This window comes from Marmota marmota, unplaced genomic scaffold (assembly GCF_001458135.2).
Source record: "Marmota marmota marmota unplaced genomic scaffold, marMar, whole genome shotgun sequence".
Lineage (NCBI taxonomy): Eukaryota > Metazoa > Chordata > Mammalia > Rodentia > Sciuridae > Marmota > Marmota marmota.
Genome location: NW_025999869.1, coordinates 23,827,198 through 23,844,127, shown reverse-complemented (window position 1 = coordinate 23,844,127; position 16,930 = coordinate 23,827,198). Strand labels below are relative to the sequence as shown.

General features: G+C 39.8%; 2 protein-coding genes across 5 annotated transcripts; both read right to left on the bottom strand.

Annotated features, from left to right (window-relative positions):
- Positions 1 to 9,819: 9,819 nt before the first annotated feature.
- Positions 9,820 to 10,761, bottom strand: Leap2 (liver enriched antimicrobial peptide 2). Its single transcript, XM_015492756.2, has 3 exons — positions 10,601 to 10,761; positions 10,271 to 10,410; positions 9,820 to 10,001 (listed from the first exon to the last, which is right to left on the bottom strand). Exons 1-3 carry the CDS (start codon positions 10,730 to 10,732, stop codon positions 9,965 to 9,967), a joined length of 309 nt encoding a protein of 102 aa, XP_015348242.2. The 5' UTR covers positions 10,733 to 10,761; the 3' UTR covers positions 9,820 to 9,964.
- A 4,802-nt stretch (positions 10,762 to 15,563) lies between these two features.
- LOC107148123 (cytochrome b-c1 complex subunit 8) lies at positions 15,564 to 16,906 on the bottom strand. 4 transcript variants are annotated; one of them, XM_015492754.2, is made up of 3 exons: positions 16,766 to 16,906; positions 16,422 to 16,588; positions 15,564 to 15,761 (listed from the first exon to the last, which is right to left on the bottom strand). In XM_015492754.2, the coding sequence occupies exons 2-3, from the start codon at positions 16,573 to 16,575 to the stop codon at positions 15,667 to 15,669; spliced, it is 249 nt and encodes an 82-aa protein (XP_015348240.1). In that variant the 5' UTR covers positions 16,576 to 16,588; positions 16,766 to 16,906; the 3' UTR covers positions 15,564 to 15,666. The 4 variants fall into 4 exon arrangements, with proteins under 4 accessions (XP_015348240.1, XP_015348239.1, XP_015348241.1 ...); XM_015492753.2 differs by having other exon boundaries at positions 16,749 to 16,843; XM_015492755.2 differs by having other exon boundaries at positions 16,744 to 16,808.
- Positions 16,907 to 16,930: the final 24 nt, after the last annotated feature.

Below are 16,930 nucleotides of genomic sequence, written 5' to 3'. Positions count from 1 at the left end.
ACAGATTTTTTTTTTTTTTTTTTTTGGATACCAGGAATTGAACTCAGGTGCACTTGACTGCTGAGCCACATCCTCAGCCCTATTTTGTTTTTTAGAGACAGGGACTCAGTTGCTTAATGCCTCACTTTTGCTGAAGAACTCTTGATTCTTCTGCCTCAGCCTCCTGAGCTGCAGGGATTACAGGCACAGATTTTTTTTCCCCCCTAATATTTTGTAAATTAGGTCATTTGAGGCTCTGTACCTTAAAAGTTCATTATCTTCCAAACAAGGAGCATTTAAAATTATAAATATATGTAAATTATTTAAAGATCCTAGAGAAAAATACTGTATATTCACCATCTTATTTCAATAGATGTTGTTAGCAAATATGTGTCTATAGACCTATTCAGATAGGTCCTTTGCAGAGGAACACTGAAAGAGCCAGTCAGTGTTCTTTTATTACAGAATACATTTAAATAGTTATTATATGAATAGGTATCAGATGAAAATGCAAGATTCCTATCCCTAAAGAAGGATAATGGTAAGAGAAAAATAGAAGAGGAATCCCAAAATTTAACATAGTTGTATTTTTAAAAACCTAATTTGTCCAGGAATGAAATATTGTCAGTTCTGACCAGGAAAGGTTAGAGGGCTGAAATTCCCCAGTTACCATTCTTCTCCCTGATACCAGTTTTCTATCTTTTCTCCTTTTTTTTTTCTTCTTTTTACTTTTTGTGTGGCAGTTTCAAACATAAATATTGACTAAAGGAAAGAGAATGGTATGATGAGCCCACGTTCATTCAGCTTTAGTTTTAACAACATTTTGCTAGTCATGCTTGTGAGCTCTTACACGTTTTCTCTCCCATAATTTTCTTCCCTGGAGTATTTTAAAGCAAATAGGCATATAATATCATGACATTTCACCTGAAAATAACTTTGGTATGCATCCTTGAGTGATAAAATTAGTTGTTTGATTGCAGTGCTGGGGACTGAATACAGAGGTTCTGTATCGATGAGATCCCCAGCCCTTTTGTTATTTTATTTTGAGGCTAAGTTGCAGAGGCTGACCTTGAAGTTTCGATCCTCCTGCCTCAGCTTCCCGAGTCTCTGGGATTACAGGTGCATAATACCTGGCCTGGCAAATGATAAGGACTTTTTCTAATATGATCACCAAGTCTTATCACAGTTACCAAACTTAAGAATAGGCTTTTGTATTATCTAATAACTAGTATACCATCGAATTTTCCCTATCTCAAACATGCCTTTTTTTTTTCTTTTCTTTTTTTAACAGTTGGTTTTATTCCAGACAGGATCCAAGCAAAGTCTACACATTTTATTGCATTGAGTATTTCCCCCTCCTCCACTTTTTTGTTCTTTTCTTTGTTTTGGCCATGCCATTGATGTTGAGAAACCAGGTCATTAAATAGGTATAATTCTGGATTTGACAGATTATTTCCTCATGATGTCACTTAATTTGTTTTTTCTCTCTGATCCATTCATATATATATATATACACACACACACACATATATACATACACACATACATATATACACATATATGGACATAATATATAATATTATATAATATATGTCACATATATTATGATATATAATATTTTATATATTATGGACATAATTTATATATTATATGGACATAATACCTTTATTTTATTTTTATGCGGTGCTGAGGATCAAACCCAGTGCCTCACTCTTGCTAGGCAAGTTCTCCTACTTCTGAGCTACAGCACCAGCCCTGTTCTCTCTCTCTTAATTCCTTGATACTGATAAGTTGAATCTTTTTTTTTCCCCCTTGATGCTAGGGTTTGAACCCAGGGCCTTGTGCATGCGATGCAAGCGCTCTACCAACTGAGCTACATTCCCAGCCCTGATAAGTTATATCTTGAGATTTGATTCAAGTTCCAGTTTTGTGATTGTTTCAGTTATGGGGATGGAACCCAGAGCCTCACACATGCACACACTCTACCACTGAGCTACATTCCCGCCCTCAAGTTCAGTGTTTTTTATTTTTTATTTTTTGCAGTGTTAGGGATTAAACCAGGGCTTTTTCCATGCTAGGCAAGTGCTCTACCACTGAACTGCACCCTGGCCCTAAGTACAGTATTTTCATAAGAATATTTTATAGGTGGTGTTCTAAATTTCCTATTGCATTATATATATTAAGAGGCATGTAATAGCATTTTTAGTGATACTGTCAGTAGATTATTCAGACGGTGTCAGCCTGATTAGTCTGATAGAAGATTCCCTATTGCACTTTAACTTATGCTTTTCACATCTGTTGATGATCACTGAGTAGACCCATTATTCTATTAGGAAATAGTTCATCAGGAATTTTCTCTTCTGACACACCTTCTGCATTTATGAGCTGGAATTCTGTAAAGATGAGCAAGTGTTTGGTCACTTCTTATCTTGTTTGAATAGCATAAGATCTTTAGTAAACCTTTTTTTCCTTACATGTCTAAAATCTCTTTTTAGTGTCTAAGTCCTATATCATTATAGCTGCTCCCAAAATTATATAAGAATCAAATTTTAGGATACTGTTCTACTCCTCACCCTTTCGTGCAGCCTTTATTTGTTCACAAAAAATCTTTATTTCTATCTCTTAATATTTTATTCTACTATCTTAAAACATGAGATTTAATTTATTAATGGTGGATGGCATATAATTACAACAAAATGGTTGAATACAGACTATCATAATTATTTCACAGGAGCTATTATAAGAAACATACAAAAAATATCTTTTCATGTCACTTGATTCTTTCATAAAAATGGCACATAGATAACATTTTGAATAATCAAATAGTACATTGTGTGTGTAGTACTGAGTCTTCATTTTAAAGCATAAATAGCAATTTATAATTGTTATCAGTGGTATATGTGTAACAGTGTGGGGGAGGGTGTGTTTTTTGAAGTCATGTGAATGCTGTTTTATAATCTAGACGCAATTTTAAAACAGTGATTCCAAAGAATGTGCAATATTTAATGAATGTTTTTGGTTTTCTAGAATTCTTTGCTGAACTGGATAAAGTAATGGGCCCACTCATCTTTAATGCAAGCATCATGACAGATCTAGCTCGTTATACCCGGCAGGGACTGCACTGGCTTCGCCAAGATGCCAAGTTGATATCTTGAACTGAACACATTCTTGTTGCCTCTGATTTTCTCCACAACACTGTGTTACATCACGAAGGAAAACTGCCATTACACCACCTAGTCAACACTAAGAATGAGGAATGGTTTTCTCCTCCTTGGTTCATGTGTTGTTTATAACCCAAAGCCATCATATCAATTGACCCCTTTAATATTCCCAATGTGAAAAATTATTTAAATACTTTTAAATCTGCAGCATATTGATAAGATGGTTTTAGTGATCTATAATAAGATTGAAATTCCAGTTGCAATTCGTAACTAATCAAGTGAGATTCTATTTATTTTAATTTTTTTAAGTTCCAAGACTGGGGCTTGTTTAAAACTTAGTTATTTCTGCCTATAAATTTACTCTGTTGAATATTTAGCATAAATTTAATGTAGGTGTTTTTATTTATATATTTTGGGAGCCTTGTTACCTATTGTCTTTTTGTGGTAGCTCTTCTATGAGTAAGAGTTGGTTCATCTAAAATAGAAACATGTTCTTTCTCTACCTACTACCTGATATTATTTTAAATCTTAACTGCAATTTTATTGTAAAATTTATGCTTAGTATTAAGCATATCTTTCTAACACATGAAAAGTCACTTAAAGATGAGAAGATGGCATTTTATGTGGATATAAAATGAAATGTGTCTGATTTGGTATGCATTATTTCAAAAACTGTGAATATGTTAACACTACAGCAATCACAAGGTGACCATAACTTGCATTTAATGCATTACAAAAGAGTAGGCAAACTTTCTAGGAGAAGCACATATTGAAGGGTTTCATAAAAAGACAATCTTAAACTTTAAGAATTTTATTAAAACCATGTATTCTCTTTTGTTGCTTATTCTTTGACACAATTGAAGCAGATTAAGTTAATCTTGAAAAAGGTATGATCCAACTCCTGAGGGTTTCTGCCTGTGTCTCTTTAATTGATAATATTCGAAGGTTAAAATCTCTTTGCAGATTTTTCCCCTATACTAGATTGTAATGCTCTGAAGTGAGCATTGGTAACTGATGTGGGAATGCCCTGCAGCTGTGGTGTGTGTGGTTTTGCTATACAAGTTACAGTTCTAATGCCTGATGTAGAGATAATGAATTTCTCCTTCTTAAAGGCCCTCATCAGTGATGTATTTTTCTGATAGGATCAGAAAATTCATACTAGAAAAGTGCCACCTAACTTGGTTTAATGTGAGCTCTCTTGGAAAAGGGAGGAGAGCTGGGATAGAGCTTAAGATGCCAGCTCTGTAAGAATTGTATATCAATGTTCCTTTCCCTACAAGGTGCATATAGGAGTCGAGGATGAGAGATATACCCTCTATACTTTGTTTTTACTGCCCCTATCATGTCTGGTGTGCCTTAAATATTACTTTTAAATGAAGACTCTGTGGATTGTTTACAGATGAAGTTTTACACTAGGACCAGATTGTCAATACATGGTTGGTCCTCTGTAGTAATAATGTTGAATTCTTTCATTTAAAATAAAACTTCCTTTACAGACATAAAAAAGATTAATTCAGAAAAGCTAATATGTTGGTACATGACTTAGTCTAACCAATTGGGTAATGCTGCTTCAAGAAATGCTTTGTACTCCTTATTCCAAAAACAAATACATCCAACTGGGGGTGGGGAGGGGGGAAAGCTTGCCCTACTCTTTGTAGATATTGCTAAGGTTTGAAATGGGAAAGGGGAAAGAAGGGATAGAGAATCTCCCAGTTTAGTGGTGCAGTGAATCCTCTGCTTGGGTCTCTCTTAACGTTTATTTCTGAAGCTAGTGAACTTTCATTGTCCTGTGGCCTCATATTTATAGAGCTTCTTAACTGTTTTGTACCTCAAGTTATTTTTACATATCTTTGAAGATTGAGATTATGAATTATGTTGAATTTAACCTTTTCCCTTGGAGAATTTGCCTCTGATATCTTTCTAATTTAATCTTAGTGTATTCTAGGAATAGTTTTCCTTACGGACAACTTCTCAGCCATTGTGATAGTAATTTAGTAAGAAATAACAGATGTTAATCAAGTATGTGTGTGTTCTGTCCTCCTCTTATTTCTCTGACTCTGATTCCTTAATTTGCAGTGGTGTCTTAGAAGTGGAACAAGTATCCTCTGGGCTTTTTGACTTCAGCAACAACAGCCAGTGAGGCATCTCTTAAGTTCCAGTGCATTCTAGTCTCTTGTGTGTCCTGAAAGGTAGCAGGAGCATTTCTGGGGTCACACTGATATTTTCTTAAAGCAGAGTTTCCTATGTGTTATGGTGCTGCTGTAAGATGTTTTTTTTTTTAAACTGTTAATTCTTGGAGAATGACTTGTTCAACTTTTTCATGTGGAGGGTTTTTTTTTTTCCTTTTCTTTTTTCTACCAGTTGGTAGTGGGCAATGGATCAAAATCCTATCCTAAATAATTGAATTTTTAATGTCATAGTCTGAGGAAATACCACTCCCTTTCCTCAGTCATTTCAAATGTTCTGTGTCATCTGCTCTAGCACATACTTTGGACTCCATTACAGGTGACCATTTCCTCCCTCCTCAATAGGTGAGGCATCCTCAGTGTTTTCTAATCATTTTAAACTGAATTTGACAAGCAGCTAAAAACAAACTTAGTCTGAGACTTTTGCTTAATATATAGTTATATAAGTAGCAACTATTTTGAAAATTACTGTTGACTGCTCTTTAAGACCACACCTGTATGCCAGGAGGCTACAGTTTACACCATTGGACTCTTTATAGGCAACCAACAGACTGGTTGCAGTGGATGAAATTGTCACAGTAGCCTTGCCTGGGCTAGGCTGTGCGGTATCCCTTTCAGGTGATTCAATCTTGCCCAACCCAGGGACCAGTCTGGCTGGAGAACATCTAGCCCTTTCCTTGCTTCAGTGCCACCTTTTTTTAGGCAAGGAGCCAAGAAGTTACTTTATAAAGCAGTGAATACTTCAGATAAATTTACAGCTATAGCTCCTGAAGAGCAGAGAAGATTGACCACCACTGATTTTAATTCTCCAATATATAAGGAATTTAGAGTAATGTGTGCACGTGCCCATGCATGCCTGTGTTTCTGGGGAGCTCTTGCACTAGGCATCTGGGCTGCACTTTGAATGACACACTTGTGGCTTTAGTAGATTTCACTGTTTTTTAATTGTTGTTCGTTTCTTTTCATTAAAGGTTTTAATCAGCTAGACAGATCATTTTGTATTTAATGGCAGAAACTTTGGTACATTAACTTTTAATGAATGAGCTTGCATTGTGAAGCAAGAGCCTACAGAAGGCAACTGTTGTCAGTGAGATTTCTGGCTCCAGAGGCCAGTATTTGGTGGCATTTTCTGAGCAGCCAGCAGTTGCTCCCATCAGTGATGTCTAGCTGTGTAGAGGAGGGTACGCTGTGCACTCTCCAGGTATGAGGGTATGTAACTTTGGCTCTTAAAATTATGTACACATACACACTTTATATATATGTATGTATGTATGAAAACATGAAATTAGTTTGTCAAAAATGTGTGTGTTTAGTATTTTAGCTTAGTGCAACTATTTCCACATTATTTATTAAATTGATCTAAGACACTTTGTTGTTGACACCTTGGATATTAATGTTCAAGGGTGCAATGTGTATTCCTTTAGATTGTTAAAACTTAATTGCTATGATTTGTAGTAAATTAACTTTTAAAATATATTTCAGCCCTTCTGTAGTGTAATAGGGCTCTTACAGGGTGGGAAGAATTTTGATTTTCCAGTAGCTAATTAAACAAAATGGCTTCATTATGTATCTTGATCTATAGGAGTTTCAGTATGTTCCCAGGAACATCTACTGGGGATGAATGTTTTAGGCAGATTGTGATGATGCTTTAAAAAACAAACTAACTAAACTAAGTAACTTGGGGAGCCAGGACATTTCAAATCCATACAGACTCCTATAACTTATATATATTCCTTAGTTACGTGGAAAACAGATTTCATTTCAACTTCACGTATCAATGTGTTGGAGAGGCAGACTCCCCCCACCCACCCCAATTATGTTGCACAACTGAGGTTGCTATTCAGTAAAATGAGTAGAATAGTCAATCATTCAATGGCTTGAATATGCAGTGACAAGAGGCCAAATAAATTGTTTGTGAATAATAAAGAAGTTTGGTTTAGCCTGTTAGACCCTGAAAACCAAGCTGCAAATCACAGGCAGTAAGTTATAAGTTCATAAAGGAATGATGGTCTACCTAGCTCCTATTCACATAAATCCATTCACATAAACCAGATGGTTAATTAAAAAGTACTTGCTAAGCTGGGCATGGTGGCACACTCCTGTAATCCCAGGGAATCCAGAGACATGAGGAACATGAATTCAAGGCCAGCCTCAGCAAAAGCAAGGCGCTAAGCAACTCATTGAGACTCTGTCTCTAAATAAAATACAAAATAGGGCTGGGGATGTGGCTCAGTGGTTGAGTGCCCCTGAGTTCAATCCCTGGTACTGTGCCACCCACAACCCCTACCCCGTCCCCTAGAAAAGGTACTTGGTGTCTCCCGAAATGGGAATGGGAATAGCTAAGTCTCCTCTTCTAATGGAATTTGGTCACAGAGTAAAGTATTCAGGCTAGGTCTCAACCAAGTCATGTAGATGTTTAAGCATCCTAAAATAGCAGCCTGAGTAGTCATATAAAGAAGTTGATTTTCAGAAATATCAGCATGGGCCTCTCCTTGCCACTGTTGCTCAGCTAAGCATAAATGACATTCTTTAAAACAAAACCAAGAAAAGCTCTCCAAATGAGCAGGGAAACACTCCCACCCAGAAACTCGAGTAATATTTGTTTTTTACTTTTTCATGCTTCCATGTGGTTTCTACTTGCTATGTTCCTCTTTGGAAAATACCAATTCGGAGATGCTGCCTTTCAAATCAATGCCTTGAGTATCCATATTGTTGAGTTCGTTGTTGCTGTTCAAGAAGTGTCCCCATTTTACAACTTTATGCACACATCTGGCAAATCATCGACATGAGCATTCAACAGTACTGGGGTGGGATTGGGGGGTGGGGGCAGGGGCTCACCAACAGAGCTGGCCCTGTTGGCAGTGCCTGGGAAGGCACCACCTGTGAGGGCCAGATACGGGGTTGGTAAGCACAGTTAGGGAAATTTCTACCTAGCCTCCGTTTTTGAATGATTTTAAGAAATTTTGTATATGGAGGATGGAAATGCTTATATATTTATTGAAATCCTTTTATCTTATTTGAAATTAAAATTATTTGGTAAATAACAGTTTGATATTTGGGGAGGGTTTTGAAGGGGAGGTAATGCTGTTGATAAATTATAAGCCTGTTAATTCTGCAGAAAGGTACTGTTAGTGACTAATAGGATGCCTTTGTTTTGTACATGATCCAAATCTTTGTTTTACATTTCTTTTATCCAAAATATTTAGGCATCTGACATTTTCAACCAAAATTTCAATTATATACTGTGATTTTTATTTGTTGCAATACATTAAAATTTCAGAGGTACTTTGGGGCTCAAAAGCTTGGATTTTTAAGACAGTATGTGCATTTCACATAATAAAGCTGTTAATGGTGAGCAAAGTATTATATACTAACTAGATTTTTCCACATCTGTATAGTATATTATATGTATTTTGTGGTATTGAGATTATAGAAAGTTTAGAGTGTCAAACATGCGTTTAATGTGTATTTTTAAACAAATTTATGGCAATTAAAATATTTGGAGACAAGGGTATCACATTTCAATTTGTAAAAATCTTTTTAACTCTGTGTCATTAAGATGCTTTGTATAATGCCAAACCATAGCTGGAGAAACTAAGTTTAATAAATATCAAATAGATTTTCTGTATTAAAGTTTATAAACACTGTGCACTTTAGACTTCTTCAGCTCTTAGTTTGCCCTTTTCATGCAATTGCTGTTTTGTATTTTAGGGTCCAGCACTACTAAAGTCTGGCCCCACCACCACAGGTCACATTTTCTGATTACAGAAATTCTGAACTTTCTGGCCTGGTTCCTTGTGTAATGTCCACAATTGCCCTGCCCTAAACAGAAATCTCGGTTCCTTTTTGATGTTTTCAGCGGCTTAGGCTTTTATTGTCTTATTAAACTAAATTTTTCTTTCAGTTCTGCTTCATATTCAGAGACTCATAAACAAACTTGTACACATCATCAGGTGGCAATTGCCAGCCTTGCCTATCTTGATAGCTCACTAAAGAGTTCTTTACAGATTGGGGTTGTAGCTCAGCGGTAGAGTACTTGCCTAGCATGTGTGAGGCACTGGGTTCAATCCTCAGCACCACATAAAAAATAAGTACATAAAATAAAAATATTGTGTCCCTGTACAACTAAAAAAAAGTACTTAACATGGAGGAAAGGGCCAGGATCCAGGGCCACAACTTAGAAAATTGCCAAGACTGACTGCATATCTCTTGTGAATTTTTTTGCCTTTAACTTGCATTATATTCTTCATTAGATTCTTGAAAAATTGTTAACTTTCCCCACACTTTCCATATGGAGAAGTTGAACAGATCATTATTAGGCAATGTTTGTTTCTGTATTGTACCAAATGAATCCTTCTTCAAGTTTGAATTTCAGACTGCCAGAATTTCAACTTGAGACATTTAATAGTATCCATAGAAAAATAAAATAAACTCTAAACTTAGACGGATAAACTTATCTACATATCAGCATTCTAAGAAGAAATGGAGACCAATTGAAAGCATACATCTGTCTTTAAATATTAAAAACACAAAATTGCTTCACTTTTGTATCTCCAGCCCAAATACAGTTAATCAATATTCCATAGAACGGAGCATTGTTGGAGGTGACTGCTGTCCTTTCTTCCCCTGGCACGTTTGTCATTCCTGGGCCACACTTAGGGAACAGCGTCTTTTTCTGGGGAGGGAAAAATGAGTTTTTAGACTCTTGAATCTAGGAGTACCCAGGGCCGCATCTGCTGCATTTCCCTTGTCTTTGCTTGATCTGTCCAGTCTCAGGAAAGGCACCACTCTTTTTAATAGTAGTTCCTAACTCCTGAGAGATTCTTCTCCATGGCTCACAGTCTCAGTCCCCCTTTATTGTTAGGCCTCTGTGTGTCCTCCTCTTGTTTCTGCCCAGTTTCCCAGGGGCCTCTGGCCCAGCCCTCACCCAGGTTTGCAGAGTACCTGCAGAGTCTCGTGATACATTCAGAGTCGTTCCGGCAGGAGGCTCCAGTGGGCCTGAGGGACACCCCTCTCCAGAAGGGGGTCATTCTCCGTGACCTTCTCTTTCCTGAACTCAGTTCCAATATTGGGGAGCCATCTGCCTGTGGAGCAAAGACAAATACACCTCAAGTAGGGAAGTTTACAACTGTTGCATTCCTTGGAAGAAGGGTCATCCCCAGGTACTGCGGATTAAGCAGGAACCATTCCTTAAAACCAAGTCCAGCTCTCAGGGTCCATCTAAAGTTCTACTACTGCCACTATTGTGTCCACACATATTCCTTCTTTCCTTACCTGGCCCAACAGCAGCAGGCAGATCATGAGTACTGCAAGGAGTTTGAGATGCCACATCTTGGCAGAGGGAGGATGTTGGAGCCTAAAAGCCAGAGACTGTTCCCACTTCCTTTTATAGACATCTGCCTTCATGGTTGCCAGGTGAGATAGGAGCAAAGTTTATATTTGTAATCAGGATCAATTTAATAAGTTAATGTCTACCAGAGGAATGTGCTCAAGGGCTACCTTTCAGGCACGTTATATTTACTGATTTCTCATCTGGACTTTGAGTAATTGTGTTGCTGGCATGGACCCTTTCACCCATTATAACAAAAGTTAAAACTGCCCCTCCTGTATGAAAGCCACGTGAAACCTCTGAGGGAGACAAGGAATCTAGCCACATTTCTGTTTTAAAATAGTTTAATGCACTAGGGGGTATAGCTTGGTGGTAGAGCATATGCTAATATTGGGTTCAACCACCCCCCCATCCTAAAATAGCTCTGTGAGGTCACTAATCAAAATAGAATTCTAATAATAAAGTCTTCAGAAATGATGCCCTCTTTCATCCTTGTCTAGGTAAGAAGTCCTGATGTATTGTGTACAGCCAATTGGATATGGCCCTGGTCTCTCTTCTGTGAAAGGAGATTTCAGCAAACAGTCTACAGTGCCCCAGAGCTCCCAGCTGCATAGATGGTTTGTTACTCTAATATCTATACAATCTCATCTTCCAGCTGGGAAGACCTGGCTATGGAAAATTTAAAACCTAGTCTACCTTTTTCAGGGGGAGTGCAGTCAAAACTGGTAGGGGAGCCATGGGTGAACTGAATAAATGATTATATAGATTGTTTTTTGTTTTTTTTAAGAAGATAGGAATGGGGAGGTAACAGGAGCACCTAAATCTGTGAGAGCTTGTGTAGTAACATTGAATTATGGGTCTCCTTCCCAATCATTAGGGGTCTTGGTAGAGTATTTTCTTCCAACAGCCTCAGGGCTGCAGGAACAAGGCTAAGAAAACTTAAAAAGCCCAAAACATCCATTAGCAGGGATCACTGCAGGTGTCCAGATCAAGAGAGGACATGTTATGTAAACCAGGAGTAGTATGGCTACATGACATGGACATGGTCACTAATAGAATTCTAATAATAGGTCTCTAGCAGCCGTGCAAGTAAGAGGGTGCTTCTTGCCAAGGGAGAAGAGGGTAGTATGATGAACCTTAAAAAATGGCAGAAGGTGGGGTGTGTCCACAGATCGTCTGTCCTGGTTCCAGTTCTCTTGGGACCATGGAACTAGGCCTAGAGTGGGCACCACTGCTTCAACTTTAGAACGTTTGAGAAGTAGACATTGAACCCAACTAACCAATCCTAAAAATTCAAGACTTAATTTGTTGTTCCCTTCCTTTATCCCTGAGTTTGAACATGATGACCCCAGGTATAGGACTAAGTAAAAACCTTTACCGGGTTGAGGAGAGGCTCTGGTGACCTAGTGAATATTGACTAAGAACACAAATCTGATTAGATAAGCAAAAGACTCAACATGATGTCCTAGAACCAGTTGGGTCTGTGGGCTCAGTGCCAACCTCCATTGACAGGCAACCCATCTGACATGGGTTCTCCTAGTCTGCACTACTGCCTTTTTTGGGGGGTGGGGTACTGGGGATTGAACCCAGCAGTGCTTTAGCACTGAGCTACATCCCCAGACATTTTTATCTTTTTGAGACAGTGTCTTGCTAAGTAACTGAGAATGGCCTCAAACATGTGATACTCCTGCCTCCTGAGTCACTGGGATTACAGGCATGTGCTGCTGTACCTGGCCCCACTTCTGGCTTTCTGTATTCCAAGCAAAATCAAACTAGCCATTTGTGTTAATTTCTAAAGCTAACCCCACAGAGAAAGAAAGAACTTGAAGCCCTTAGCCCACTGTGTGTAGGAAAAAGGACCATCCTCATGGGTGCAGCAACACTGCTGGAATCTTTGGACCTCAAGCCTCTATCTTACATGCCACCCCTCTTCCCAAAAGAATGGTTAGGTATGTTCTGTAGAAGGAAAAATTGCTAGAGAAATAATTTAAAAATGCCCAACCTGTTGTTTTAAACTAAATATGGAACAAAAATCAAACTCTGAAACGTGGCATCAGACAGTACTTAGCTGTATTGGCAGAAGTTACTTACCCTCAGCCAATCACATGCTTGAGAGGCTGTGTAAACCTTATTCCTGAAAGTTGAACAATTCATGGGCTCTCTGCAATAAAGTATTTTGCTGAATGAACAATTACTCCATCCTCCAGTAGAAAGGCCTTTGCAGCTGTTGACAATTTCAGCCATAAGGAGAAAGAGACCAGAGCCTCAGTTCCTTGAACACCTGACCCTCTACAGGTCATCCCTTCCCCTTTTGGAATATGTCTCTTGTTCTATCAGTGAGATGGGAGTAGATCTCAGGCCTTTGGAGCAGTGACATTTGGGGACTCAAAAATGATTAATTTACAAGAAAATGAGACTAAAACAGGTTTGATAGTTGAGAGCTTGGTCACTCTGGATACAATTCCCAGGGACTTTCTGCTTCTGAGGTAAGTGCCTCAGACGAAATGGGAGAAAGAGGGTGCAGATACATGAGCAGCTGTGTGAAATATATTCCAGGTGGAGAGAGGAGATCATTAGGACTTAGCAGTAATTGGAACCTTTTTTGTTGTCCCTGAGCAGGAGCGCCTAATAAAAGATGAAAGACTTTGAAACGGAAAAACTTTTCCAGGTAATATTTCAACAAAGGGTCAAAGTGCATCTGCTTTGTAGCTGGCTGGCACTGGCAGACTTCTGGCCCTGCACTAGGTAGGCCTGCATCTTGGGCACTATGTTGGAGAACTTCCTTCACTGAATGACAGCCCATAGACAAAAAGCCCTGTAGGGGCAGAAGCATTTGGGAAAAGAAGAGTTAAATGGGGCAAATGATTGTGCCATAGCAGGTTGAAGAGCCACACCTAGGGCTGGAAACACCAAATGCTTGTCATAAGCATTGAGGCTGTACCTTAAAAGACTTTTAAGTTCTCCTTTGTGGACTTCTATGAATAGTCCTTAGAGTAATCCCAGGTCCCACAGTGTGTACAGAAAGAAGCACTAAGCTACAACTTACCACAGCTCACAGATGCCTTAGCACCCCTTTGAGAGATTCATGCTCCCAAGTTCAGAGAGGGGAGCCCTTGGCAAGACACATGGACGTACAAATAGGGTCCTCTCAGAAGAGCACTCCTAGGATGAAATGGATTCAGACCCTCAAGTTCAGTGTCTGGTGTAAACTGAGAAGAGCTAATTTTTAAAAAATATTTTTTAGTTTTAGGTGAACACAATATATTTTGTTTCTATGTGGTGCTGAGAATCGAACCCAGTGCTTCACACATGCTAGGCAAGTGCGCCACCGCTCAAGCCACAACCCCAGCCCCTGATGAGCTAAATTTGATTGTTTCTGGTAGCTATCAAGGAGTTAGAGAACCAGAAAAAATGTTAAAACAAGGCTGGAATAGAGTGGCCATCTCTCATAGGAGGCTTGGGGCCAAAAGCAGAGGGAGAAGGCTGGGGGTGTAGCTCAGTGGTGGAGCATGTAGCTCTGGATTTGCAGAGGGCGAAAGAAAGACAGCCTATCGAGGCAGTTAGCTCCACCACCACCCCCTCCAGAATGATGCAAGGTAAGGATGGGTGCACTGACACCTCCTTCAAGCTCAGTTTTCATCAGATCCTCAAAGGAGTCTGTGACCCCAAGTATGCTGCAAGACTTGGCAGCAAGACATGGGGACAAAATCTAAATGAAGAGCCAAGCAAGAGTTTACCTCAAATAGCTACCCTGTTAAGTCTATGAACACATATCACTCATTTCACCAATAGCACAACCCAAGAACTTTATTCCATTGCAAGAAACTAAAAAAATGCAGGTTTCAGCAGGCGTGGTGGCACACACCTGTGATATAACATGGGATGGAGATGAAGCAGCTCTGTGGGAAAGCACCCCCAGGTTCAGTCCCCAGTACAAAGAAAAAAAAAGTGCCGGTTTCTTGCCTGATTTCACACAGTGATAGTTTAAGTGTGTAGTCCTTGTTAGACATCCTCATATCCTGCCTCACAATTAATGCAATTTATCCGTTTATTTTTCTTAATTTTGGCTAAGGACTATAGCAATCATTTGAAAAGGAAAGACAGCCTGAGTCAGAAGTTTAGCAACAGACTAGCAGGAAGTGTCCTTAGAAGTTTAAAAACAAAATATGGGCCCGAAGCATGAAACTGACGGGAAAATGGCACCTTTTCTACCAAAAAGGCAGTTCAATGTCTCCAAAGCAGGGGTAAACTTTTTCTACAGACTTTATAGCCCAGAGGGTTAAAAAATTGTTGGCTCTGTGGCACAAGGACAGTCATAGTTCATTGATCACCTTTATCCCCTCCTTTTATAGCCAGGTTCCCTTAGGGTAAGGAAGGCCTGCCTGAGGAAAGGTTGTATAACAGTTGTGTTTTTTTTTTAATATTTTTTTTTTAGGTGTAAAATTTTTTTTTTAAGAGCACACACTGTGGTGCCAGACTTCACCATTCACTGCTGTATAATTTTGGGCAAATTACTCAAGCTGTGTCTGTTTTCCTCAACTGCAAAATGAGTATAAAATACTTAATTCAAAGATTGTTGTGAAGTTTGTGTTTAAAGTTTGTGTTCATTTGTGTGGCTGAATAGCTGATACACAGTAATTAGAATAGTTACTAGACTTGATGGTTACAATGGGAACAGAGGGCCAAAACCCAACACTCCCTGCAGCACATGCCACCTACCACTGGTTAATTAGAGGAGCAGCTGAAGCTACTATCTTGTAAATAATAAAAAAGGTGAGTTCACTATTCACCAAAAACCCAGACTGAGCGAAACTATTAAGGACCAATACTGAGAAGTGAAGCTTCATGAACTTGAATATTAGCAGTCACCCTAGGATTCTGCTCACAAAATGTAAAGTCACAACGGTGTAGTCCATAATAAGTTTATTGTGTCTTCCAGACACTACCATACAGACTCCTCTCTCAGAAAACAGTCTTTCACAGATGGAAAACCATTATCCAGATGAGTTGTTCACTTGTCATTTTCATAGGCAGCTGGATTCTTCCTCTTCGATTTCTCAAACTCCTGGTTCCCCCAGGTGTAGACAAGATAAAACACTACAAATGCTTTAAAAACCAAAAGGGAGAATAAACAGTGAGCACATAAAACAAAGGTCTCCACCCTCTAATTCTGACTTCCAGCAGTTTCCACCCTCCTGGTGCTAACTTCTAAGATTTTTGTTGCGGGGAGGGGGTGGGGATATTGGGGATTGAACCCAAGGGTGCTGTACCACTAAGCTATATCTCCAGCTCTTTTCATTTTTAAGACTTTTAAATTGGAGGATCAAGAAAGGTTCCTTAACACATCCATTTTACAGGAAACCAAAAGAAGGTGGACCACCCAGGAAGATTTCACACCAAATTTCCCCCCCCCCAAGTCTCCCCTGTTGCACATTAAACTAAAAAATTTAGGGATAATTTGAGATAAAATTCACCTAACAAGCGTCACCATTTTAAGGTATACGCTTCAGTGTTTAAAATGTCATGCAACTGTCAGAACTATCTGTCGCACATTCAACAGGAGACATTTCGTCACTGACACGTGGATAAAGATGACCTCAGGGGAAGACGTTGGAGTCACCCAAGCGACCTTTGGCCGGTTTTTCAGGATGACAAGTCTAGCTAAGGGCTGCTAGGAATATTCAGTGAGAAAGGTGTGCACGATAGAGTGCCCGCTCACGGAAGGCACCGCAGTCCGGCCCCCAGCCGCCCGGCCTGGGCACTCACGCGGCACCACGCGAAGGATGGACGCCTGAGTGCGGCGCAGGACATTGGGGATGCCCTTGGTGAAATAGTGCGGGAAGGCGCGCTGCTCGAAGGGCGACAAGCTGTAGGTGATCACATGCCGCATCCGCGCCAGATTCCCAAACTCGCGGCCCATTGTTGCGGCGGCTCTGTAAGGACCGAGGGCGGACAGGACCTTGACTCAGCCTGGGGACCACCAACAGGCTGGGATCACCGACCCCAAGCCCGCCCCGGAACTCCTTAGCCTCCCCGAGCCCAGGCGGCGCCCCCACGCTCCCACAGCTCACTCCCGCAGGCAGGTCACCTCACCGTCCACGGACACTGACCCAAAGATCTCCTAGCGTCACTTCCGGCAGGATCGGAAGCCGCTCCTGGAGGCCGTGAAGTCACTTCCGGGAGGTACCACTTTTCCTATATTTCCGGGGGAAGACGCTGTTGCCCCGGATTCTAAAGAGACGTGGCCTGCCCGGGTGACCCGGGGGTGGGAGGTG

Bases quoted from the DNA above. Each gene is read 5' to 3' on its own strand.
- Leap2 (XM_015492756.2), bottom strand. From the start codon at position 10,732: ATGAAGGCAGATGTCTATAAAAGGAAGTGGGAACAGTCTCTGGCTTTT. The intron at 10,411-10,600 runs GTAAGGAAAGAA...TTTGCTCCACAG, and splicing joins GCCTGCTGCTGTTGGGCCAG to GCAGATGGCTCCCCAATATT. The intron at 10,002-10,270 runs GTACTCTGCAAA...TTCCCTCCCCAG, and splicing joins TGTATCACGAGACTCTGCAG to AAAAAGACGCTGTTCCCTAA.
- LOC107148123 (XM_015492754.2), bottom strand. From the start codon at position 16,575: ATGGGCCGCGAGTTTGGGAATCTGGCGCGGATGCGGCATGTGATCACC. The intron at 15,762-16,421 runs GTGAGTGCCCAG...TGGTTTTTAAAG, and splicing joins CATCCTTCGCGTGGTGCCGC to CATTTGTAGTGTTTTATCTT.